General features: G+C 34.6%; 1 protein-coding gene across 1 annotated transcript; it reads right to left on the reverse strand.

The window, feature by feature from the left end:
- Positions 1–383: 383 nt before the first annotated feature.
- Positions 384–25,196, reverse strand: LOC142318068 (UPAR/Ly6 domain-containing protein crok-like). Its single transcript, XM_075354591.1, has 3 exons — positions 25,126–25,196; positions 7,655–7,918; positions 384–655 (listed from the first exon to the last, which is right to left on the reverse strand). Exons 1-3 carry the CDS (start codon positions 25,172–25,174, stop codon positions 411–413), a joined length of 558 nt encoding a protein of 185 aa, XP_075210706.1. The 5' UTR covers positions 25,175–25,196; the 3' UTR covers positions 384–410.
- Between the last annotated feature and the right edge of the window lie 1,194 nt (positions 25,197–26,390).

The following is a 26,390-nucleotide window of genomic DNA, read 5'->3' on the forward strand; positions in this document are numbered from 1 at the left end:
TACATTTACATTTACACATGCCTTTTTATTATTTCACCTACCAATATAAGGTTGGGTTGCGTTTTATATGGGACACTCTGTAAATATTATAATATATATTATAATAATATTATATTATTATTACTATTATACTATTAATTACTACTGGTTATCAGTTATCTGTGTGAACGAAGAAAATGTTTACCAACATTTTGAAATCGAGGTAAAATATACATAAAATAATTGCAATATTTTTTCATACCCCATTAATTAAAGCAATTGATAATAATGTAAATTAGATTATAAAAATAAATTATATCATAAGTAAAGATGAAAATAATTTATCATAAAATAACATTTTTAATTAAAAGTTACAAATGAATAAGTCGATAATTCAATTTACACACAATAAAAGATGAATTATAAACGGTTTAAGACATGTTCCAATAAATATTTTCTTCCATGGCTTGTAATACTGTCCAAAATAATAAATATATTAGTCCAATAATAGAAGAAAAATATGATTTTATAGCGTTGTTACACCCATCTTCACTGCATACGCCGCAATAGTCCAGTTGAATGTCAGTTGTAGTAACTAATTTAACAGCGTCACATGGATTGAATCCTTCTATTTGATGAACCGAGCACCCTCGTCCGGTCACCTTTTCACCTAAAACTAGAGTGAAAAATGTCATTAAATATTTATTTTTAGAGAAAAACTATTTTTAGCCTTATCTTCCAACTAAACGTGCTTTACGATTAGACCAATAAAAAACAAATATCGCCGATTGATTAAACGAAACTTCCTTTTCTCAGTGAAACAAACATAGTTTTACACTGAAATATCCGATAAACAGAAACAATCGTTTCAATAAATGTTTTACTTGAAGTAGCATAATGTGGTGTCATTGTACTTTCGTCATTCTAATTTTCGCTACACTATTCCACCCATTTTTATAAGATTGCTTACTATAACCGTCAAATGACACAGCATATTTTAGATATGTATATTGGTATGTTAGACAATGCTCGTTGTTATACACAAAAAATAGAGATAAAAAAGGGTTAAGCGGAAGATAAACCTACATTAGAAATGAATTAAAACCACTTACTTTTAACTGGGCGAATTCTTATGCTAAAAGAGAAGTTTTCGAGAATCAATAAAATATTCTATTTATTTATGAAAAAACAAGCACGTTTTTGCATCTACTTCACTACTTAAAGTCGTTATAACAACACAACGCTGATTTAGCTATTTAATTTAGATCTTTAATTATTAAAAATGTAAAAAAATTTATGATTGATTGAGAACATTGAAAGAATAGGTTAAATAATAGCAATGTATTTTTTAAATGAAAATTGAAATTGTTTATGATCTAAGCAGTATTGTTAGCTTCATATTCTGCCAGGTTGGATCCTTTTTTGAGTCGATTGCTGCAAAGAAACTTACGTCAAATCATAATAATGCTTAGATAAATGTCCTTCCGGAAGGTTATGCCGAAATACATCGGTGAGAGAAATTTGTATAATGAAAAAGAGAAGAGCATCAAGTTTAAATTTTCACTTGATAGCGTATGGATTCTATAGTTTAATCTAGTTCTTCTCGAAGACCGAAGAGGAAGTGAGGAAGTGATGGTCGCGATCTCGCGATGGTTGATGAGTGGATGGCCGGGGTGGGATTCCATCGGTCCTGCGATAAATCTGTTTGTCCCAACGGCGGGAAGGCGGCGACTGTGCCCTTTCCGATTACGATGGAGGGAGCGATGGTTCAATCACGGGAGACCGCCAAGTATCTTGGAATATGGTTGGACCATAGGCGGTCATTCACTCCTCACACGCGAGTGGTAAGTAAGAAAGCTGGGCAGACTGTCAAGAACTTGGTTAAGTTGCTATCGAACGTTGGAGAGCCCCGTACGTTAAAGAGGAGGCTGTACGCGCATCTGGCGACCTCGATCCTCCTCTATAGCGCCTCAGTATGGAAGAGAGCCATGACAGTAGGGAGTAACAGAAGACTTTTGGAGGGAGTACAGAGCCGAATAGCTCTTAATATGGTGTTGGCACACGCCTAGGTCTCGACTGAGACGGTGCTGGTGGTGACTGGAATGCCGCCACTTCAACAGCTGGTGGCGGCTCGTGTGCAAGTTTATCAGGCTGTGTCTAAGAACGATGCCAACGCAACTGTCTACAGGGATTGGCAAACTAGATGGGATGTGTCCACGAAAGAGACGTGGATGCATCGTTTGATCACGTACATTGAGCCGTGGGTGAGAGGAAGTTTGGTGAACTGGGATTCTATTTGACACAATTCCTGACCGGCCATGGGGGTCTTTGGTTCATACATGTGTGGACGAAGAAGAGCTGAGGACCTCTTCTACACCTACTGCCGGGACTTAGACACTCCGGAGCACATGATATTCCACTGCCTGCGGTGGGATGAGAAACGCTGCGACTGTGCTACCGTGACTGGGCATCTCGAGGTAGGAACCATCGTTGGAACGATATTACGCAGTCTGGTGAACTTTGACACTGTGACGGGTTTTGTGTCGGGAATACTTTAAATGAAATATCGGGAAGCGAGGGGTTGAGGGAAAACTCCGTAGGGAGCTGCCGTTCGCCCGTGCTTGCACGGGTGGGTGGTGGTGATGAAATGCGGGGGACTCTCGAGCCCCTGAGTTGAAATACTGAGTCCCGGTGGGGCCGACCCTTCGGGGGTGTCCCCGTTAGAGGCGAAACACAAAAGACGGAGTCCCGGTTGCTGGGTGATGGAGGCCGGGAACGGCATAGACGGGCCTGGCGTTTCTCTCGTGGCGGCTAGAGGCGAAGGCATCTCCCGGAATCGTGTTCATGCTTAATTGGGGATCTGGTTCCGGGAGGCAAGGATAAAAAAAAAATAGCTCTACTCATAGTTACATGATTAGACAGGAATTTAGTTCTAATAAATTAAACTTTTTCATTTATGCCATCCTAAAATGAATAGAAATTTAGGTAGAAATTTGGTGAATATTACTGTGATCTAATAAAATTATTTACATATCTAAAGTTAATTCTTATTTATTAATAGGTACTTCTACTAAAATATTTCCCCCCAACCTAGAAGATTTATATTTATTCATCAAACGTTATTGTTTTCTCCAACCAGTTTTCCAACTTGGGTCTAAGTGTATATGTGTGTGTATGTGGGGGTGGGAGGGCAAATACAATTACCGCTACTGATTTGACAGGCCTGACGTAAGTAGCTGCAAATGTAGTTCAATGTAAGTGCAAACATGTAGTCTGGAACAGACTCAGGTTGATCACTCCTGAGACTTGTGGTTAACTGAAACCCAACAACCAAAGAACACCGGTATCAATAGTCCAGCGTTTAAATCTATATAAAAGCTATTATCCACCAAATGTGTTTGTATAAAGTTTGGAATGAATTCCAAGTCTTCCTTTTATGTGACAGTCTTCCTCTTATATCGTAACATTAAAACAGAGATTAACATTAGATTTGTTAAATTCTGTGGGTTGATCTAGTAGTTGATTCGTAGTCGCAAATCAGTTGTTTAACAGCTGATTTTCAAAGTGGAAGATTCTGCGGTTCAGATCCTAATAAAGGCTAATTGTTTTTATAAGAATTTGATTACTAGATAGTGGATAAGTGTGTGCTTTGGTAGTTAGGGGTTCAATTAACACACTTCTCAGAAATGGTCGGCCTGAGTCTGTGCAAGACTACAAAGAACTCATTTTTACATGTCATACATATCATCCTCATCACATGGGCCGTAGGGAGGGGGTTGCTTATTCTTCACTAGTTAAACAGATTGCAACAAACAGTTAGGGAAAAAAATTCTGTGTTTCATCAAAATTTTCATTATATTTAGTTTTTCTTATTTTTTGTATTTAATCCGAAGAATTTATGTGGGTAGTTACTACACTGTTCAAAATGTAACCAAGTACACATTTCGTCTATTCTCATGTAAAAAAAACGTATCGATAACTTTATCCGTTACTAAATCCTTCTTAACTTTAAACTTTACATTAATACTATACATATATATAAATATATGAACTAGATGGATGTTTTAATTATTAATAGATATTAAAAAATAGTCTTTAAAGAAGGAAAAAACAATTTAATTAAAAACTGAAGAAAAATAATAAATATTAATTTAAAAAAATAAGTAATACTCTCCAAGTACTTTAAAAATATATATTACTGACAGTTTGTATTGAATAAAAGTAAAATAAAATAATTTAAAAAATAAAAATAAAAACAGACTTCAAAATATAATAGTACTAAAAACTTACAGATAAATAATTATATTTTCATTTATTAACTAAAGTAAAAATATTTACAACAAATAACTATTTTTGAAGTCGATGCCAGCGAACACAAGTTAAATATAAAGTTACGTAAAGTTATTATCTCAACCGACCACTAGACGACTAAACGGGGAATTCCGACATGTAAAATGGTTTCTCAACAGTATAAGAGAGAGCGTCTCACGATCATACCTCATCTTGCGTTCGCTAAAGCATGTGTGTTTGGTATACCTAAGCATCTAAAAAATATTCTTATATCATATTTTTGTATGTCACATTTTATTATACTAAAACTTCTATTACCACTTTTGTATTTTTTGAAGTAGTATCTATATTATACAGATCATAGGCTTTTTTTTTTTGTTTAACTTATGTTGACTGGCACCGAATTCAGAAATAGTTATATATGAAATAACTAATAAATAATAAATATGTATATAGTATATATATTTTTAAAAAAATATATATATATGTGTGTGTGTGTGTGTATATAATATTATTATAAAATTAAAATATGGGCAGGCCTACTAAACGCGCTGCACAAATGAGACAGCGACGTTTGAAGAAAAGTTGCCAAGAAAGGAATGATTGTTTAAGAAAAAATAGAGAAAGAAATGCCATGAATATTTCTGTAGAGCGTTCTCGTTGAGAACGCTCTACAGAAATTTGTACAAATTCTGTAGAGTCTACAGAAATATTTGTAGACTCTCACAAATGAGAACGTACAACAGTCGATTCTTACGCAATAAAAGTCTAGAAAGTCATGCTCATCGTGTCAGTTTAATACTCAAACGTTTGTCAAATGAAACGCAAAAACAACGTTCTTACCGCCTCGGCTTGATACACACGGAAGGAGAGTTATCGGAAACTGAACCCATAAAATCTAATGTCGAGACTATTGGTCTTAGAATGATAGATGATGATGATTGTGATCTTTAAATTTTATTATTTTTGTAAAAATGTATTCCAATAAAAATAGGTTGTGTGGTTTTCAATACTCTTTTAATCAACTAACACGTGAAAATTACGAAGTATCTAAGAAATGCAGTTTAATGAAAACTAATACTGGTGGTTGGGTAGTAATGTTTGTTTTAAGAGAATGGAAGATGCTGGATAATAATTCGAATTAGATCCGTATTATCTTTCTGTTTAATATATTTATTTAATTTGTAATAATCAATTGAGTAGAGTTTTAAAAATACTAGTCTATGTTGTTATTCTTCTTAAAACGTGTTGTTATCGATATGTTCACTAGTTCTAAAAATATAGTCGGATGGATTTGTTGAAAAGATCCATAAGGAAAGGTTTTAATTCGTGAATCCCTAATAACCTAAAATTCTATACTTATTTAAAGCTATGTATTTTAGTTATTACAAAATGTATCTTTTTTGACTTGTAAAAGTTTAAAATGATTTTGAGCAATTATATCAAGCGCAGTGGAGCGTTTTACAATTTGTACCGTAAATGAAAGTTAACAAATTTGATAAGAATAATTTACATTTCCCAAAGCAAACGAAATTCGTTAAAACTAAAAAATCTCATATGGACACCACATGACTTCCTTGTACGCCTATTAAATTACGTATACACATTTTTTGCTGCACTTCATTTAAACTTATTTCATTTGAAAGTGAGATACGATCCTCCAACTCTTTAATAAAATAGACACAAAATTGATGAAATACTAGTTTTTTTAACATCAAATATTTATACAATTATTAATTAACAATCTTACATGAAATATTTGGTTAGAGTAAAAGTTCCTTTATTTACTCGTATAACTAGATCAATATTATTCGTATCTTCGTGAGCTGCTGATTAACAAAAGATTCAGATTTCTGCTATGTTTTATAAATAAAAGTTAATAATTAAACTATTCCGTTTAGTGAACTAAACGGAATAGTTTAATAACTATTTTGTAATCGGTGAATTTGTAATCAGTGTAAACTGATTACAAATGTTAATTTCGACTTTACAGTGTAAAATATTCAGTTTTTAATATTGGATTATTAGGCGAGTAATCAAAATTGAAAATGAAACAATCATACAGAAAAAATAAAGATAACATGAAAAAATATGTTTCAAAAAAACAACAAGAAGATGAATATTATGAGGAAGAAAATGTTAATAACAACGGAAGAGTAAAAAAACTAAGATATGATAAATATAAAGAGAAAGAAAACGTTAGACCAAGGAAACAATAAAAAAAATTAAGAGAGGATGATGAATATAAAAAGACAGAAAATTTGAAAACTAGAGAACGTGTACACAAATTAAGATCAGAAGAATTACATCAAATTAAAGAACGATTAAATGACTGCCAACAAAAAACAAATAAAATGATGATCAACTCCGACTTGGGGAGAATATTTTCCCACAATATCAGAGAAGTAATGAACTAAAAGATAAGAATTTGTTTGCAATTTATTAAAGATCGGGCACGTATTCCTCAGTGTATATGCTGTTCTTGTGAGAGTCTATTTTTCTGTCACTCTCTACTTAACTTTAATGTAGATAAAATTAAACGGAAATTAAACTAAAAAATTGCAAAATAATACGGTTGTAAATTATAATTTTCAGATATTTCACCAGATACATATACGCGTTTGTAATAATATCTATTAAATTCGATAAACACATTTCTAAAAGTACATAAAATTTAATTTCACTACAACTTCTGATTTTTTCATATTTTTTTTTATTTTTATTATTAAATTATTTTTTATTGTAAATTTTTTTTACAATCACGGGTTAATAATTATTAATAAATCAATATATTTACATTTTAAAAAATAAAGTTAAAAAAAGGAGATGAAGTGTGATTCGAGCTCATGTGCCTTCCCCTTCTAAGATCCAAATATTTCATTAATTAAACTTTCATTTGTCTATAACTCTGGAATCAATGAAACAGTGAATGGAAACAATGAATAAGTACCACTTATGACATATCGTTGAAAAGCTCTCAACGATCCAAATTTTTTTGAATTTTTGGCTTTTTTGGACACTTTTGATAAGTCGATTGCAATCAAAAAGGAAGTTGCATAACTGGATATTACAACAGTCGTAAATCCAAAATTTCGACATCCTGCGGGTAATCGTTTTTTAGTTATGCGATATACATATGTACGTACAGACGTCACGCGTAAACTAGTCAAAATGGATTCAGCGATGGTCAAAATGGATATTTCTATTGAAATCTGAAAACCGAAATTTTTCGTCATCACAATACTTCATTTACTTCGTACAACGTATAAATAGTAAAAAGCTACATTCTTTCAATTCTCAATTTGTTCTTATGGTATTTATTGCAAGTATGATTAACCAACACGTTATCTTATTAACACATATTTTTATATTTTATAAATTATACCTGCAATATCAATTTTTTGGCAAGACGTTGGAATAGGCATATCGGTCGGACTAGTGGCATGGGCAAGTACGTCTGTTTTGTCATGCGCTGGCGCCTGTCCTAGTTTTGTCATCAAATTTGCGACTGTTTCCAAAGCCGCTCTGACGCTGTTATCTCGTTCACAATCGACAGTGCCTAGATGTCCTGTTGCGTTGCCGACTTCGAATGGATCTAAACACCTTGGATCTTGCCTCGAGTTGCATACGTAACATCTAATTCCTTCTCCTAGAATAAAATATTTACATTTTAAAACAAAAATTTCTCGATAAACCGAGTCCAATTTTTATTTGCTCCCACATTAGTATATACATACAATTACAAACAATAATATTTTTCATATCTATATGATATTATTTACATGTAACCCTTTTTTAAACCATTCTAGAAAGTTAAAAGTCCCGTTCGAGCTAGTATACAAGTATGCATCATATCCGCATCAAATTTTTGTTGCATCTATCAACCTTATCTTTCACTATATAATTTCTTTGCACCATTCTCTGACACCAAAAATGAAGTTAATTCAAAGTAATTTCACTTAATACTTTCGTATTTAATCCAAATTTTATTGAATCAATAATTAATAAATACGAATTGGGTACAGTGGCAAGACTTATAAAAGGATTAGCTTCTTTACGTAGACTCCAGAATAATATTAAATTAATAAAAAATGTAAAGTTAATGTAGTTAATAAATGTAAATTTAATATTAAATATTCTAAACATGAGTGCGTTGAAATGTTATTAGTGTTATTGGATTTATTGTGCAAAAGTTTGAAAGCTTTTGATAAATCTATCCATCAGTTTAAGGTAAAGTACACAAATTATTTCGAAAGATCTGATTAATACGATTTAAAACTATTTGACAATTGATTCTATCTTCAGGGGAGCTGCCCTCCCCGTCGCTATCCTATCCGCACCGCGCCCACTCATACCATCAGGGTCCTCCTTGCCAGATCGGAGACACCCTGACCCTCCTACTTTTGCATGCAGTTGGACCAGGGCGTCCTAGGCAAGGAGGCTACCTGCCACGCTCTGGACGTCGCCACGATTCGACCCCGTACTACCAAGTTTTTTGTAGTCCCGTCTCCTCCTTGATATCCCACCATGTGTACACAACGCCACCGCCACACCTCACAAATATACTGCGCATCAACTGCATGGACTCCAAGTAGCCAACCAGAAGCCAGGGACAACGAAATACAAGAAAACATCCTCACAACACAAAAAAGGATACACCATAGACAACCAAAACAAACAAGAAAACGAAATACAAAATATAACATGTAATATATGAAACACAAGATACAGGATACAAATACAAAACATATATAGCGTCCAAGAAGTCGGCTACAAGATCAAGTAAAACAAAAGTCATCAGCAGAATAAAGGGAAGCATCAAAAAACAAGAGTGAACATAGAACTCCACTCTCAAGAATGCCAACTACAGCCATCTTAATCTGCGCCCCATAGCGCCGTCTCTCTTCCTTTGGTCACTAAGATCTGCGAGGCTAACCCTGTAACCTCTTGCCATTGACTTCTTCATGAAGCATGTGACCAACCAACGCGTCTACGGTGATCCAACCGAAGAGCAAAAGGAGCATATAGAAGGTCTCCGGCTACCCGTAGCTCGCTGCAGGTAGTCTTTGCACTTGTGGGCTTGCCCAACTTTTTACGGTAGGAGGAAGACAGCGAGCAATGTTAAAGTTACAGAGTAGTGAGGCTAACGTAAGTCTGGCCACGATAGGGGACGAGATGATAGTTAAGCCCGGGTGGAAGAGGAGAGCAGAACTTTCCCCGTTCTTCTCAAGTTCAGATGATGAGGACTCCTGGAGATGGATGTAAGGACATCCAGCCGGGAAGTTAGAGGCGACCCATTGGTAGAAGATTTTTGAGCAGCGCAGGGCAGACCTAGTAGTTTTGCTGCTCGCTGCAGCCCAGCAAAGTATAGACAATTTGTTAGACTTCGTAGAAGGCCCCCGCAACGTCAGTGCAGGGGCGCTGAGTAGATTCCAGCCCAGGTTGAAGCATGTTAGAAGTTTTCTTTGTACTTTGACAGAAGGCTTTGAAAAGTTGGCCTCCAAGCCCAAGGAGGTCAAAATAGTACAGATTCCGGTTCCAGCTCCCAAGCAGCCGAAGCGTTATGCCGACATTGCGTGGGGAAAGCGAGAATCTAGCCAAATCTCGAATCAGCCCGAGGTGATTTTCGCCAACAAGGCTAAGGGTTCTACTAAAACTAGTAGGCAACTCAAAGAGAACTTTCAGATTGCCCTTCGTGGCAACAGGAAGTGAAATTGATGATTAGGGAAATTAAAGGGACAAGCAAGGGTCTGGCAGTGGTTGCCAACGATAAGGAAACAGTCCGAGTCATCGTGGAGTGTCCAGAGGTGAAAAAGCTCGAGGACAAGGTCGAACGGAAGTGTAAGCATAGGCCAAGGGTCATTATCCACGACATTGACGGGCGGCTATCCGATGAGGAAGTTCTGTCTCTTGTTTGGGAGCACAACACCGATCTGGATGAAGCCGAATTTAAGAAGGAGTGTAGGGTACTCTTCAAGACTGGAAAGCGTGATGCCCAGTGGTACCACGGCGTTGAACTTGGCGATGCTCTCTTTAAGAAGTTTGTGTCTGACGGTTATTTGTATGTCGATTTAACGTTCTGTCGCGTCATGGAATACATTGACGTGCAAAGGTACTTCAAGTGCTGTCGCACTTAAAGCACTTTTGCACGTCATTGTCGTTTTGGCCACAGAGCAAAATTCTGTAAGTATGTTGGTCTGCGCGCATTGAGGCGAGGAAAATCACAAGCGTGACGACTGTCGGCAGAAAGCCGAAGCCCATCCTGCGTAAACTGTAAAAGGTTGCACAAAGAGTGCAGACATTCGGTCAACAGTAAGGACTGTGGCTGTTACATACGTGCGGTAGAATTGTATTTCAATTCCTTGGGTAGTTAGCATCCTTCTTTGAATGCTTGATGTTTGTTCGTAGTGATAGGTGAATAGATGTTGTGAGTCTTGGGATTGCTTTTCGCAGCGCCCATCTAAAGTTGAGTAATCTACCGGGTCATGCGGTTTCTAAGGTTTCTTCGTAATATTGTGATCCATCCGCTCTTCGATGCAGAGGGCTATCGATTTTAGGTTTTATGCGATTGCCAAATCGCTTCTTTGACAAAGGTTAGGTGATGGACTTGTGGGAACTTTTTATGGGCTGTTGACTCTGTTCACAGGGTCACCATTGCATCGGAAACGGATGGATTCTTACCTGTAGTTGCGTTAGTCTCAGTCTTCGATTAAGTGCTGTCTGTGTAGTAATATTGGACCTGGTAGAGTCTTCTTTCCTTGCGGTTTCTACCGCTGAGATTTCATAACTGATTACTTAGCTAGCTTACTTCGTCTCACACACTGCACTGGCGACTGAGGGTTCGTTTTTGGATTAGTATCCCGGGTGGCTAGGGTTCCATCCGGCCAGTTTGATTGACGGAAAGTAGGCGTGCTTGGTACCGTGCCTCGGTTAGATGATTCAAGTATAGATGGGGGTCGTGCTCGGGATCGTGTTCTTCACTCTCCCGGGCACGGTTTACTGACTTAGCTTTACTGACTTAATTCCTCCACTCGCATTTGGATTTCTTCTCTGACAGCTGTGGAAATGTAAATGACGAACATGGTGAAAGATTTCATCAAGACATCGCCGCCATGGAGAAGAGGTAATCTGGGCAAATGGGACGTGTTTGTACATTTTTTTTTGGGTACTACTGGACACTAACAAGGGATGTTCCAGATCAAGAGCACTAGCGGCAAGCTAAAAGAATGCGTTAGGAATCATAAAAACAATCTAGAAAAACATACCCACCGGATTGGTCTAGAGGTGAACGCGTCTTCCCAAATCAGCTGATTTGGAAATCGAGAGTTCCAGCGTTCAAGTCCTAGTAAAGTCAGTTGTTTTTATACGGATTTGAATACTATATCGTGAATACCGATGTTCTTTGGTGGTTGGGTTTCAATTAATGAGAATAAGTTAATATATCACACACGCAATTTGAGGATAAAGGAATTTCGATTTTATAGTGTATAAACAACTTTTCCGATTATCTGTTTTAATCTGTCATAAAGCTGGAATTTTGTACTAAAAGAGGAAGAATGTCTGTACTTAAAAAAAATTCAGATTACATTAAAAAGTAAGTCCCAGCTCAGAATACTGAAGAAGTTTTAAATGAAATGCTCTAAAAATTTACAAGCTTAAATTATATGCTCTGAAGTTTTGATCTGAGTCTGAGAAAATATTTTAAAAACTTGGTATTAGGAGATAAACAAAGAAACATAAAACATTAAAAAAAAAATATTTTACTCAGTTTAGTTTTATTGTAATAATATAGATAAAGTCCTGTAAACTTACAATGAAGTTCAATAACAGTAAATGAAGTTGGTAAATTTCTGTTTGAGTTTTGTTACAAATTTAATTGAATAATTAATATTAATCGCCGCAGGTGGTTAATTTTAAGGAATAGCTCTAACAGTAATAATGAGTAAATTTACCTCCGTTATTACTAGTACAAAACACATTTGAATAACGGAAGAAATAAATTTTAATTTATATAATGAGATAGGTTTTGTTCTTTTATCACATAATACGAGAATGTTATTACTGAAATGTTTACTTTCAAAAAATTTAATTTTTTGTAAATATTTCTTGATTCTTAAGTATTTGACAATAAAATTACATTTTTCTGTTGTATGAAAATATTGTTTAAATAATTCTGTGTCTTAATACCGCTTCTGCTCACAGAAGGTTTATAAAGTGCACTGTTTTCTACGTAAGGGAAATTTCAATTTTCACTTTATCGGTCTTACTCTTTCTTATGAATATAACACAGTAATAAGTGCAAGCAGCGCGAATACAAACACTACTGAACTCATCGGTCAGGTTTTGTACTGCAGATGGTAGAAACCATCAATTAGTTGAGATCGTGAACGAGTACTAAAAAGCTAAACTCGTTTTAAAAAATCATTACCCATCAGGCCCCTAGAGACTTAGCCTGGCCTCTTTTTGTGGACACCTACTCATTACGGTGGCATCCAAAGTATAGCTATCAGCTTCTCAGGATTCGCACGCACGACCTCTGACAGAATTTGATGATTTCTTGATGAAATTTATTTTTATTTACGTTCATCACTGATTAGTTTATAATTCCTTTCGTTCGGATAATATATGAAACTAGACAACAGATAATATTATAATATTATTTTTATTTCTTCACAAATAACCGATCATATCTACTGTTGTACGGCTCAATACAAAGTAAAATGACTTTTTTACTTGTGAACCACACTTAATAATTTTTGCAAGAAATCCACACATTCAACAAATAAGAAAACGAATTAAAACTGTAGCAAACAATGAATTCATTATTTAATAAAATCTGATGAAATAAATCGACAAATTATTTCTTGCTCACCAAGTTTAATGATATATTTTAAAAATTCCTATTTAGAAAACGGTCAAAAACAGTTTTCAAAAATAAAAATTTACAAATATACCAGCATTGAAAAATAAAACACTTATCTTTAATAGATTCAGAGGAATTAGAAAAGGTAGCATTAAAAAGATTTATTCATTAATTTCTCAAGATTAAAAACATTATTAAGATTTCATTAACCAAATAAATAGAAATAATTAAAAAAGCTAAAGCTAAAGGTAAGATTGACTGGAAATTTTATAGTTTGAACTGGTTTTAAGCTGATGTACTCCGATTTCAACTAGTAAGATAATGTCCAAATTTTAGTCAAAAATTTTTTATAGCTTACGAATACAGAAAATAATACTCTTTTCTTTAGTATTTCATGAATATCAGTAGTACGTAAATAGGCATTCGGTGCCAAACTCCAAGATGGTGGACAAACCGCCATCTTGTAATGACGCCACGAATTCAAGATGGGGGTGGTCGGCCATATTGGATTATGAGGTCAGTGGCGCTGTTGTTTGTCAGTGTTGCCAACTTGTTTTTTTGTGTCAGTGTTGTCAACTAATTATATGCATGTATTATATTATTTAAGTAATATGAGGGTTATTTTTTTTAAGGTCCGATTGGTCACTAAATTAAAACCACAGTGAAAATAAAAATGTTTTTATTTGTAACAAGTACTTATAGTTACGCTATTTCTCTACATAATCGCCACTCCGATTTAGACATTTGTCGTAGCGTGGTATCTACTTTCCAATACCCTCGTCATAGAACGGAGCCGAATGTATTTTCAGCCATGTTTCTTCGCTGGTCTGCAGCACGACTCTGTGCCAAAATAGTGAACTCCTAGACAGCGTTTCATGTGAGTAAAAAGGTGAAAATCGGATGGAGCCAAGTCAGGGCTGTACGGTGGGTGATCAAATACTTCCCAACAAAAACGCTGCAGGAGCTTCTTTGTTACAGCTGCATTGTCATGGAGAACGACAATGCATGATGACAATATTCCTCTCCGCTTATTCTGAATTGGACATCGTAGACGTTGAAGAGTCACGCAGTATGAGGCTGCAGTGACGGTCGTGCCACGTTCCATGAATTCCACCAAGAGCGCAGACCAGCGTAAAAGCATGGCTGAAAATACAGGCGGCTCCGTTCTATGACGAGGGTATTGGAAAGTTGGTACCACGCTACGACAAATGTTTAAATCGTAGTCGCGACTATGTAGAGAAATAGCGTAACTACGTAAGTACTTGTTACAAAAAAATATTTATTTTCACTGTGGTTTTAATTTCGTGACCGATCGGACCTTGAAAAAAAATAACGCTCGTATTTCTAAAGTTGATAGCAAGTAGTACGGAAATGGGCATACGGGCGTCAAAATCCAATATGGCGGTGCTCGCCATCTTGATATTTTCTTTTTTCATTATGGGAATTTTCCTTTTCCCCTATAAGACTTTCCCTGTTCCCTTTTTCGCTGAGGGAATTTCACTTTTCCCTTTTTTCTGTATTGAGTGAAAATGTTGCATACAAGTTGCTCCCGTGAGAAAAATGAAATGTATTTTATGTGTGTGTATGTGTGTGTGTGGGTGAATAAAAATTGAGACGTACCTCAAGTATGATCGTCGTGGCCGTTGCACCGGGAGGCATCACCCACTACTCCAGGAACCGGACGTGGAACGTTCACCAGGACGCAGCGGCGGCCGCGGCAGCGACTGCGTGTGTGTTTGCGTGCTTGCGTTGACGTAGCAGCGCGGAGTTATTGACACTGCGAGGTGTGGCGCGCGACTGCTGAACAGCTGACGTACAGCATAAGGTTGATCGCCCTATTTTGAACGGCCGTTACAGTGATAGGCGCGAAAGCGCCACACCCTATCAACCAATCGCAGCGCCGGATTCAATTCGACCGCGCATGCGCAACACATGGACCGTTACTGCTGCTACCACCACCACCACCACCGCTGCAGACACAAGCCTACATGTAAAACTTAACACTAATCACAAACATAGGAATGTGCTAAATTATAGTAATGCAAAACACTCTCTCTCTCTCTCTCTCTCTTTGTGTGTGTGTGTGTGTGTGTTCGTAAACTTCCACTAATATATCGCGTAAACATTCATTCAGCATTAACACATTGCTTATATCATGCCCGTATATAAAAAATAAAATATCTAGGGAATGTGTGTGTGTGCATTAAAAGATTCATACGATCGACAGTAGCCTCAAGCAACACACCATACTCATACTTTGTATTAGTACAAATGTAAAAAGACGGTTATGCAACAGACCTTAATTCAAGGCGAGATGACAGAAGTGTCCCCATGGTTGGTGTCTTTCTTACCAGGGCGGACCGATAGCGGACCTAACTCATAAGAATAATATTCTCGATGTAATGTTCCCGACATTAATAATCACGGTGACCGATACTTTACCAAATACATTGCTATTAGGTTTACCATACAGGACTAACATGGAGGAAATCGAATGCGAGGTACCGGACATCATCTGTTGGATTTTTGTGAGCGAGTGTGATATCCGTAAGTTTTTGGATAAAACGTTAAACAAGTTAGACAATAGAATCACACATTGGACGGTTCAAAGACGTATTGATTCTGTGCAAAATCTTATCGGATTTATAGTAATGATTATCGGGAAGACGTTTACCGAATTTAAATCGGTTGCACGATACATGTGTAAACATTGTTTTATGATGCTTGTCGAACACTGTGATGATGGCAAATATGTCGGTCAACCAATTGAGTGTTATAGATTCGACTATTGCGTTCGAGGGTTAGACGAATACCTGTGCTCCTGCGAATTGGATATTGAGCACATGATGAAAGTTAAAGCGCTGTTACACAAAAAAAAATTGAATTACTACAGGAAAACCCAACTTCGTCGTCGTCGTCGTTAGCTTGACGAGTAATCGATGAAAACGAACTCTACCGGTTATTTACTAAAACATTTACCGAAACGAAAGGTGCGGTGGGGGAAAAGTAGATGACACAAATATTTACACTTCGATCGATCATTCGTGCGTGAGCTCTGCCAGTGTGATGATGGACGCCTTATCGTTTATTAACGTTTTCAACGATCAAGACTGTTTTCTCAAACGGTTACCATAAAAGAGGTTGACCGATCTTCATATTGGTATTGACTATGTATTATTGGAGAAAGATATATACATAATACGGTGAGGTTCGCATTTGTATCATCTTATACGACACCGATTGTTCTTCTTCTGACAACGAATCGTATTGTTTTCATCTATTATTACCAAGGAGCTATACAAAGAAATTTACCGAAAATTAAATGACCGTTGTACGACGTCATTCGATGAAGCTAACTTATTATTGAAGATTTAAAATTATGTTTATAAGATATGGTATTATTTGATGCACTTTGTAATAGGATATGCCGTTTACGGTTACTTACGCTATTAAACTGTTAAGAGAATGCGTGGTCGTTTCTTAGAATTACACGATAAACACTTTGTAACATGATATGCCGTTTCAGGTTACTTACGCTATTAAATTGCTGAGAGAATACGTAGTCGTTTCTTAGAATTACACCATAAACTGTGTTCAGAAATATTAAAGGTTACTCGTAACTGACTAGGGAGGTGGCTTCAACGGCGGTTTGAGTGTGGCACTGTAGACGGTTGTGTTCTTATTGGTCGTGACGTCAAGTTCACACTATAGGTAGTCGTTGTTTGTGTATGGTAGGTTTCCTGTTCAAACATGTTCGAGGTCGATCGGATGCGTAGGCATTGTAGGAGGGGATACGAAGGCCTTGTATGGATGAAGGGGGTACATCTTAGTATCTTTCTTCATTCCGTCCATTCCGCTTGACTTGAACGCATACTACACATATCATCGTCGTCATCGATGTCGTTGTTGTCATCACTATATACGCTAATATGTCGCAAACATTTATTCAGAAGATTAATGCAAAGATCTCACCAAGCCAACTCACTCAGGTCACAAGTGTTGGTGAATTAATTATCGAGAAAAATAAGACATTGTATCAATGAATCGGTGGACTACTAAATACAGTGCTTGCATTATGTACACCGTTCAGCGTGAGGGTGATGATGAACAAGGTTTTCTACCAAAGCGGTTCGCCGATCGTCTAGACAACGACGAGATTGACCAACTGTTGGCAAACAAGAAAAAAATTAATATTCAAGGGGATTGTAAGGAAAATCTACAGTGTCGTTTTCGAATAGGTATTTAATTGAAAAGGAGAAGATGATAGGAAAAGACGGTATAAGAAAATAGTCCTTTTCAGAGCTACAACAACACACAACACGTACAAAATAAACTTCAACATACATTCAATTTATTATACTCAAAACTAAAAACAATTTAAACCCTCATACAGCAAATGAGTATGAACTATTTTTTTCTGTAAAATGATAGTTTTTACAATTGCTATATGTAGTGGTTCCAAGGCCCGTTACATGATCTGGTAATAGATTTATCTATTATCAGTTTATGTTACAAATGGTGAGGAGAGTGTTTAATAAATTAGTTTGTTTTTCGGGGAATACACAATCTTTAGAAATAAAGAATTTTTTGATTTCTCTGAATTTCTGTTCAGAAATGTTCAAGGTTGCTTGTAACTGATACCACTTTATTGTACACATCAGGCACGTGGCTTCAACGGCGGTTTGTGTGAGGCACTTTTGGCGGTTTTGTTCCTATTGATCGTGAAATATGTGTGTGTCTTCAAGCTCAAACTATAGTCGTATAGTCGTTGTTTGTATATGGTAGGAGGTTTTCCGCTTACTTATTCCCGTTAACAAAAGTGGATTTAACCGGTTACAACTGACTTGGTGATTTTTTCTCGGTAGATAGAGTTTTAACCGTTGACAAAATAAAAAAAACAGGTGATTAATGTTTTCTTAGAATTCATATTCACACTCCAGTGCACATGCGCCGACTCGAATTCCATCGCCGCGATTGGTCGCGTCGTGGTGTGGCACTTTTGATGCGAAAGGCTGCGTCAACCTCGGACCGCGTCGGTCGGTCGATTCTTTAGTCGATAGCCGACAGCCACACGGTAAACATCTTGCGTCACTACGTCAACGCACGCACGCGCACAGCAGCCGCCTCCTGGTGCACACACCACATTGGGGTGCTGGAGTAGCAGGTGACGTTTCCTGGTGCAACGGCCACGAAGACCAGGATCATACTCAAGGTACGTCCATACTTACTTAATGGTGGTGGTAGCAGTAACGGTCTACGTTTTGTGCATGCGCGGCCGCTTTGAATCCGGCCTGCTATGTATTTATACCTCTATTTTCAATTGTTTTTCCATCTATAAAATTTAAAGAAATAATTTTTAGTGCTACCATTTATTTATTGCAAATACATTTGTTAGATAAATCTATTATATATAAATGTACTTTCCAAACGATCATTTACAGTATTATTTAAATAAACTTATTAATTCTGCATAAACTCAAGGTTTTTATTTCTTATTCGATTAAATAAAACTAAAAATAAGAGTATATAATATAATTTTTTTTCTGCTACAATGATACATGTTATATATCACGATTATGTTAGGTGTGCGGGCGTTAAAAGAGAGATTTTTTTGCTTAACAGATATGAATTAATTGTTGTAAACATTGTGTTCATCATTAATATTTCATTTTTGGGTGTATTTTAATGCTTTATTTTTAATAATACAAAGTATGAGTATAGTGTGTTGCTTGACGCTACTGTCGAACGTGGGAATCGTTTAACGCACACACACATCTCCTAGATAATTTATTTTTTATATACGGGCATGATATAAGCAATGTGTTAATGCTGAATGAATGTTTACGGGATATATTAGTGGAAGTTTACGACCACACACACACACACCCACAGAGAGAGAGAGAGTGAGAGAGTTTTGCATTACGATAATTTGGAACATTCCCATGTCTGTGATCAGTGTTGTTTTAGTTTACATGTAGGATTGTGTCTGCAGCGGTGGTGGTAGCAGAAGTTACGGTCTACGTGTTGCGCATGCGCGGCCGTTTTGAATCCTGCACTGCGATTGGCTGGTAGAGTGTGGTACTTTCACGCCTACCAGTCTAACGGCCGTAAAATATAGAACGCTCAACCTTAGGCCATGATCGTCAACTTTTCTTCAGTCGCGCGCAAAACCTCACACTGTCAATAACCCGCACCACTATGTCAACGCACACACGCAGCCGCCGTTTTCTGGTGCACGAACAAAGTCGGGGAGCAGAAGTAGCTGGTGTCTCCCGGTGCAACGGCCACAACGACCAGGAAAAGGGAAATTCCCACAGGTGAAAACGGGAAAGGGAAATTCCCACAGTGAGAAAGGGAAGTGAGATACTTCGGGAAAAAAGGGAATAGGGAAATTAGTCCACCATATTGGATTTTTACGCCCGTATGCCCATTTCCGTACTACTTGCTACCAACTTTTGAAATACGAGGGTTATTTTTTTTCAAGGTCCGATCGGTCACGAAATTAAAACCACAGTGAAAATAATTTTTTTTTAACAAGTACTTACATAGTTACGCTATTTCTCTACTTAGTTGCCACTCCGATTAAGACATTTTTCGTACAATGGTACCAACTTTCCAATACCCTCGGCATAGAACGGAGCCGCCTGTATTTTCAGTCATGCTTCTACGCTGGTCTGCAGCTCTTGGTGGAATTCATGAAACGTGGCATGACCATCACTGCAGCATCATACAGTGTGACTCTTCAACGTCTACGAAGGCAATTCAGAATAAGCGGAGAGGAATTTTATCATCAGGCATTATCTTTCTCCATGACAATGCTCGGCCGCACAATGCAGCTGTAACAAAGAAGCTCCTGCAGCGTTTTCGTTGGGAGGTGTTTGATTACCCACTATACAGTCCGGAGTTGGCTCCATCTGATTTTCACCTCTTTGCTCACATGAAACGCTGGCTAGGAGGAGACCATTTCGGGACAGACATCGAGCTGCAAACCAGCGTAGAAACATGACTGAAAATACAGGCGGCTCCGTTACTATGTAAGTACTTGTTACAAATAAAAACATTTTTATTTTCACTGTGGTTTTAATTTCGTGACCGATCGGACCTTGAAAAAAATAACCCTCGTATTATTTCAATAATTTAATACATGTATTACTAATAATAATTTAGTACATTTATTAATCCAGTGTTGTCAACCTGAATTGACAACACTGACACAAAAAACAAGTTGGCAACACTGACAGGCTACGGCGCCAGTGACGTCACAATCCAACATGCCCGACCACCGCCATCTTGAATTCTTTACGTCCTTCCAAGATGGTGGATTGTCCGCCATCTTGGAGTTTGTCGCCGTATGCCTCTTTCCGTACTACTAGTATCGTTTTTAATTTATAATTTAGTTGTTTATTATTATTATTGTCACTGTTTTTTTGTCCTACTTTTATTGAATTATGTTTTTGTTTTTTATATTTACCTTTGCTTATTTATTTTTCTTCTTCTTCTTTCTTTTTCCTGTTTAGCCTCTGGTAACTACCGTTTAGATAATACTTCAGAGGATGAATGAGGATGATATGTATGAGTGTAAATGAAATGTAGTCTTGTACATTCTCAGTTCGACCGTTCCTGAGATGTGTTGTTAATTGAAACCCAACCACCAAAGAACACCGGTATCCACGATCTAGTATTCAAATCCGTGTAAAAATAACTGGCTTTACTAGGACTTGAATGCTGGAACTCTCGACTTACATATCAGCTGATTTGGGACGCATTCACCACTAGACCAACCCGGTGGTCTTGCTTATTTATCTGAATCTACTGAACCATACTGTTTAACCATCTAAATGCGCAAATCTACTGTTAACCATCGAAATGCGCATTTGATTTTCGAGTATTATGTGTACTGTGTACACATAACAAAAAGTTATATATATATATATATATATATATATTTTTTATTTATATTGATGTATTTTATAATTTAAATCGTTAATTAAAAGATTTCTCTATTGAGAGAAGACACTGCATAAAATGCCATTATTTTTCATAAACTGCGTACAATTTTTGTTGTTTTACACTAACGTATCTAAGAGGATCAGGATATAATAAATCCCCCACTCCCGTTAAAACCAGTTGTTTTGCCATCTTTTTTTCTTCGTTTTAACCTACCGACTTGAAATATTTTTATTGTTAAGATATCAAGAAGAGAATAGTTTCAAAGTTTAACTCAAAGGATGGAGTAAATTTAAAAATATTCATAAAAATTAATATTTTGTTAAATAACTCGTATTATTATAATAGTACGAAGTTTTATAATTGTGTTTTATGGCATCTTACGGCGAAGAACCTAGTGTAAACTAAAGTCTGTGTGGTAGCTTAATAAATTTTAACTATTTTTTACAAATAATTACAGAATTTTTGATTTTGTAAAAATTTTCTTTTGATAAAATTCTGTAACTTAATAAGAAAATTAAATCGTATTTAGGAAAAATAATAATGATCTATTTTTCATGAAAGGATTATGCCTTAAACTCTGTATAATTATCAAGAAACTTAACATTAAACAACATTGCCTTTTTGTTTTTTTACAAACTTTTCGAGTAATATTACGGTATTACTTTCGGTTGCATGATGGAAGTAGTGGGTGAAGATGAATTTTCTTTACGTTATGAGGTATGAAGAGTGCGAAAATACTATTCAATTAAATTGGGGTTTCCTTATATATTTACAAGTTGGCCTTGTATAAAATTTTGTGGCTGGAAAGTCTCCAAAACTATTTGATAAATTTCATTGAAATTTAGATATGTTGAATAGTTTATCTGAAGTTTTACATCTGAAAGTTTGATGAAGATTGGTTGAGTTGTTTTCGAGTTACGAACAATTTAATGTTGAAAAAATTTAATTTCAGCGGAGCAGTTAGAAGCTTGGTTTGCTATGTTGCTGCAGCTTGGAAAGTTGACTTTTCTTTATCTGCAACATCTATTGCTAAAAATATTAAACCAAATTTTAAAAAAAATAAATATTGAAGCATTAAAATATATTAAAATAACGAAAATTCGGCCTTCTTACGGCTAATTGCGCGAGAGAAGTTTTTGTAAGAATCTGATGAAAGATGTAAAACATTGGGTATCAGCTAAAGGTCGAACCGGGAGAAACTGATGAGAGCCGCTATACAAATTAACTTACCTTTCCGTTTAAACAGATGTTTTATAAAACATCAGTTGAACATAGAATTTTTATCATAATTCAAACCAATTTCATGAATGCGGTTACAACCATCATAGATACACAATTATATGGACGGCACATATTTAGCCAATTTGTTAGAAATTTTAAATAAAAAAAACACGATAACAGTAAATAATCGATGGTTTCTTTTATTATTTTCCTTGATGGAAATTTAAGTTTAAAAATGCTTTTAAGTGTAAAGATTCTATACTACCCTTCACATTTCACTTTTCTTTAAAAATTCCATTTATTTCCTAAGATTTCTCTACCAAAACCTATAGAAAATCAAATAATTTCCTCTTTTCTAACTACATTCTTTCTTATTTGAATTTAACTCCCTTGGGAGATACACAATACAAATTTTAAAATTACCTAATAATTAAAGCTTCCTCATTGTTTTCAAACATGAGGAACTTTTTGAAGAATGGCTTACGGTTATCAAATATAATGCTCGGTCAAATTTTATTTGCTATTTTGTGTATAATTGATATTGTTTTTTTAACAAAATTGGTCATTTTTATTAAGTGGTATATTCTTTTACATAGACTGAAAAAAAAGTTAAAAAAAATAAAAAAGAAAAGATTCTTTTGAAATAGATAACGGTACTAATTCTGATATGGTGAGAATGGTATACCAACAAACACGTTTAAATAATTCAAAAAAAAAACGTATAAAATGAACGTCATATTTTATTAGTACTTTTGATTTACAATTATGAAGTAACGTGAATCTATAAACTTTTTAATAAAAGTCCTATAACCAGTATAGCGATGTACAAAACTGCCAGTCCGAGTAAAGACAATGAGAAAAGACTAGATACAATGAAATAGGCTATATCTTTAGACTTTATATTGTAGTTGCACAAGGACCTTAAATTTGACAAATTAATAAATATTTGGAAATAGGACTTTTCCTTGATTTTCTTTCAGCTTTTGGGAAAATAGTTATAAAAATGAAATGAAATTTCATACGCAGGTAAGAGATTGGATATAAAGAACATTACCATGTGATTTTTTATAGTAATTAAGAAGCGATTTGTTTATGCTTTAAATTCATTAAGATAAAATGGATGTGTAATAATTTTTTTTTTAATTGTACAATAAATTATAAGTGTATGCGCGTGCTTGTAAAAAGTACGTTAAGTATCGGTGACACGTGAATACCGTACTCATTCCACCGTAAATCCAAAAACGAAATTAATTCCTGCTTCACTCTTAGTTCAACATCTGAGTAAACATTAGAAAAGTTTATTGCCGAGACTTTATTCTGAAATTATTTCAGTAATCTTTTTCTCTAAAATATTTTCTTTATTTCTGTATCTTCAATTCCAATAAGTCAGAATTGAATATTAAAATATTTAAATGGGGTAAATTACTACAAAGATTTATCTATTATATTATCGCTGTACTAACAAAAATTATAAAAAAAAGCTTTATAAAGTTATTTTGAGAGCACTTTTTACAGAAACATTTTTTTCCTTTATATTAAGACTGCTGTAACTCCAAAAAAAAGACAAAATTCTAATTGTTTATACTATTTAACAAGTAAAAAGTTTAGAATTTTTTTAATTATAGAACTTCTTATTTACTTATTTCATTCTTTGTTTGTATTCCATGCAGATATTCAAATTATAAATTCTTCTTCGTGCAAATATGTACACGTGCGTATATACAAAACAAAAAAAACAAAAAGATTTTGTTTTTAAATATTAAATCATACTTAAATTCCGAATGAAGATTAACAATTTTTTTTTAATACTTTTATTTATAGTCGCATCAACAATTAAAGTCATTAGCGACTTATCAAATATCACGGTAAATTTTTAATCCGGTAAACTTTTTAACCGTACCGGTAAATGGTTAATTGAAACCCAACCATCAAAGAACACCAGTATCCACGATCTAGTTCTCAAATCCGAATAAAAGTAATTACCTTTATTAGGATTTGAACCTGAGAACTTCGACTTTGAGATCAGCTGATTTAAGAACGACTAGTTTACCACTAGACCAAACCGGTGGGTTAGATTAACAATTTTGATTTTAAACAGGTTTTTGAAAAAGAGGGTCCCTGGAAAAACTTACATTTACAAAATTTTTGTGATAATAATAAATCATTAGCCGGTAATAATCGTTAATTCTTTTCTTAATAACAATAAGAAATTATTAGTAGGTTTCTCAAGTTGTTTTATAACTTGCATAATATTTTGTCAGTTACAAAATACATTACTGAACGGAAATAATGGAAAATTTTATATTTATTATTATTATTTTACGTAAACAAAAAGTATTAGTATATTTTTAAATTGATTATATTGAAAAATAGGAAGAAACGTTTTTTCTTCTTCTTGATAAAACAAATATAATTTACAAGGTTTGTATTTTTAAAAGAATAAATAATTTCGTCGTTAAACATTATTAGCCTAGATACAAGTTAATATTCATTATTTGTAAATCAAACAAAGAAACATCTTCCTTTATCCAATAATTCATACACAGCATTATTATTATGGATAAGATTAATATAATTTAACTCAAGTTAAATTGTATCATAAAATGTATCATAATTTTTTTACGTTAAAAAGTATTAAATCAATAATAATTGTTATGGGGTATTAAATGGACAACCTGATCGGAATTAAAATATCAGTAAACTTCTTTTTTTTTACTTTTGTTTACAATTACTTTTAAACCAAAACTTTCTTAACAAAAAAATAATTTTAATTTTTTTTGCAATATTTAAAAAAATGTATATCGAAATAAATAACTGCTTACCCAACATTGGAGCGCAGACCAAGAGTAATGCGGATAAGAAGTGTTCCATGGCACTGTACGTCACGTTGTGAGAGCTGTAGGTCCATTGATTGAAGAGACAGCAACCCCTCTTCCTATCAACCCTTCTACAGCGTTGGTCGTCGGCCTTCCAATCATTGCTTCTCTATTATTAATGGTTTATAAGTAAAGTTCGTTACAAGTGGCACGAAAACGAATCCACTTGTCATTGAATCTGTTCTTTAAAACAATAAAAATTGATTTCTCCTCAACTTCGTAGTCAGTAATCTAAAGAATTACTTATTTCCAAAAGGAAATAAATTACAACTATAATTATGTTGCCACACGAATTAAACGGAATTAATTTTTATTGGTTTATGACATTTCATTTCAAATAAGTTCAACAACTCCAAAACAAATTCTGTGTTCAAACAAGTTTTGAAAGTTTATAATATTAAATAGAAGGTATTGTGAAATCTAAATAACAAAGAAGAAAAAGAAAAAAATAGTTTATTCATTATACATCGATTCAAATTTTATGATTTATGATTAACAGTAATTATAACATCAGCTACAATTAATTAAGTAAATAAAATTTAAAAATAACAATAAATTAAAACAATCTTAAACTGCACGCCATGATTTTATTCGGAAAATGTTTTTGGAAAACACGAAATTAAATCTATTAATATCCTAAAATCTTACACAGACTATATACTTGTATTCTGGGTTCTAAGGCAAATAATCTAATGGGAATCATTAATCTAATTTCTTTTGCTTTAGCACTAAAACAATTACGACTTAAAAATTTATAATTAGAACTTAGTTTTCAAGCATATTGAACTTAAGATAAAAAATCTTTATTAACCCTTTTATGTATTTTTTGTTTTTAATTACAACATTCACTTAAACCATAATTGAAAAATATAACTTAATTTACTTCTTATGGTAAATTATTAAACAACTTTTTCTCAGCTTATAACTATATTCGCGTTTGGATATGTCATACTAAATCTCATGGATTAAATAAGCAAATTGGAAAACAGATTTATCCTGAAGTAACTTTATCCACTTTTAAGCTTAAATCATCAAATATTACTGGACTGTATGTCGATGCATTATTTACAATTTTTTCCGTTCTACTTTTTTTCTGATATTTTATCGTTTTTAGTTTTATACATTTTGTTCTTTACATTTTCTCAACGTTATGAGTAAAATTTTGCAAAATAGTTCTTTTTATTCCATACAGAACTATAGATACTTTTGCA

Source organism: Lycorma delicatula, chromosome 1 (genome assembly GCF_047948215.1).
Source record: "Lycorma delicatula isolate Av1 chromosome 1, ASM4794821v1, whole genome shotgun sequence".
In the NCBI taxonomy this organism is placed as follows: domain Eukaryota; kingdom Metazoa; phylum Arthropoda; class Insecta; order Hemiptera; family Fulgoridae; genus Lycorma; species Lycorma delicatula.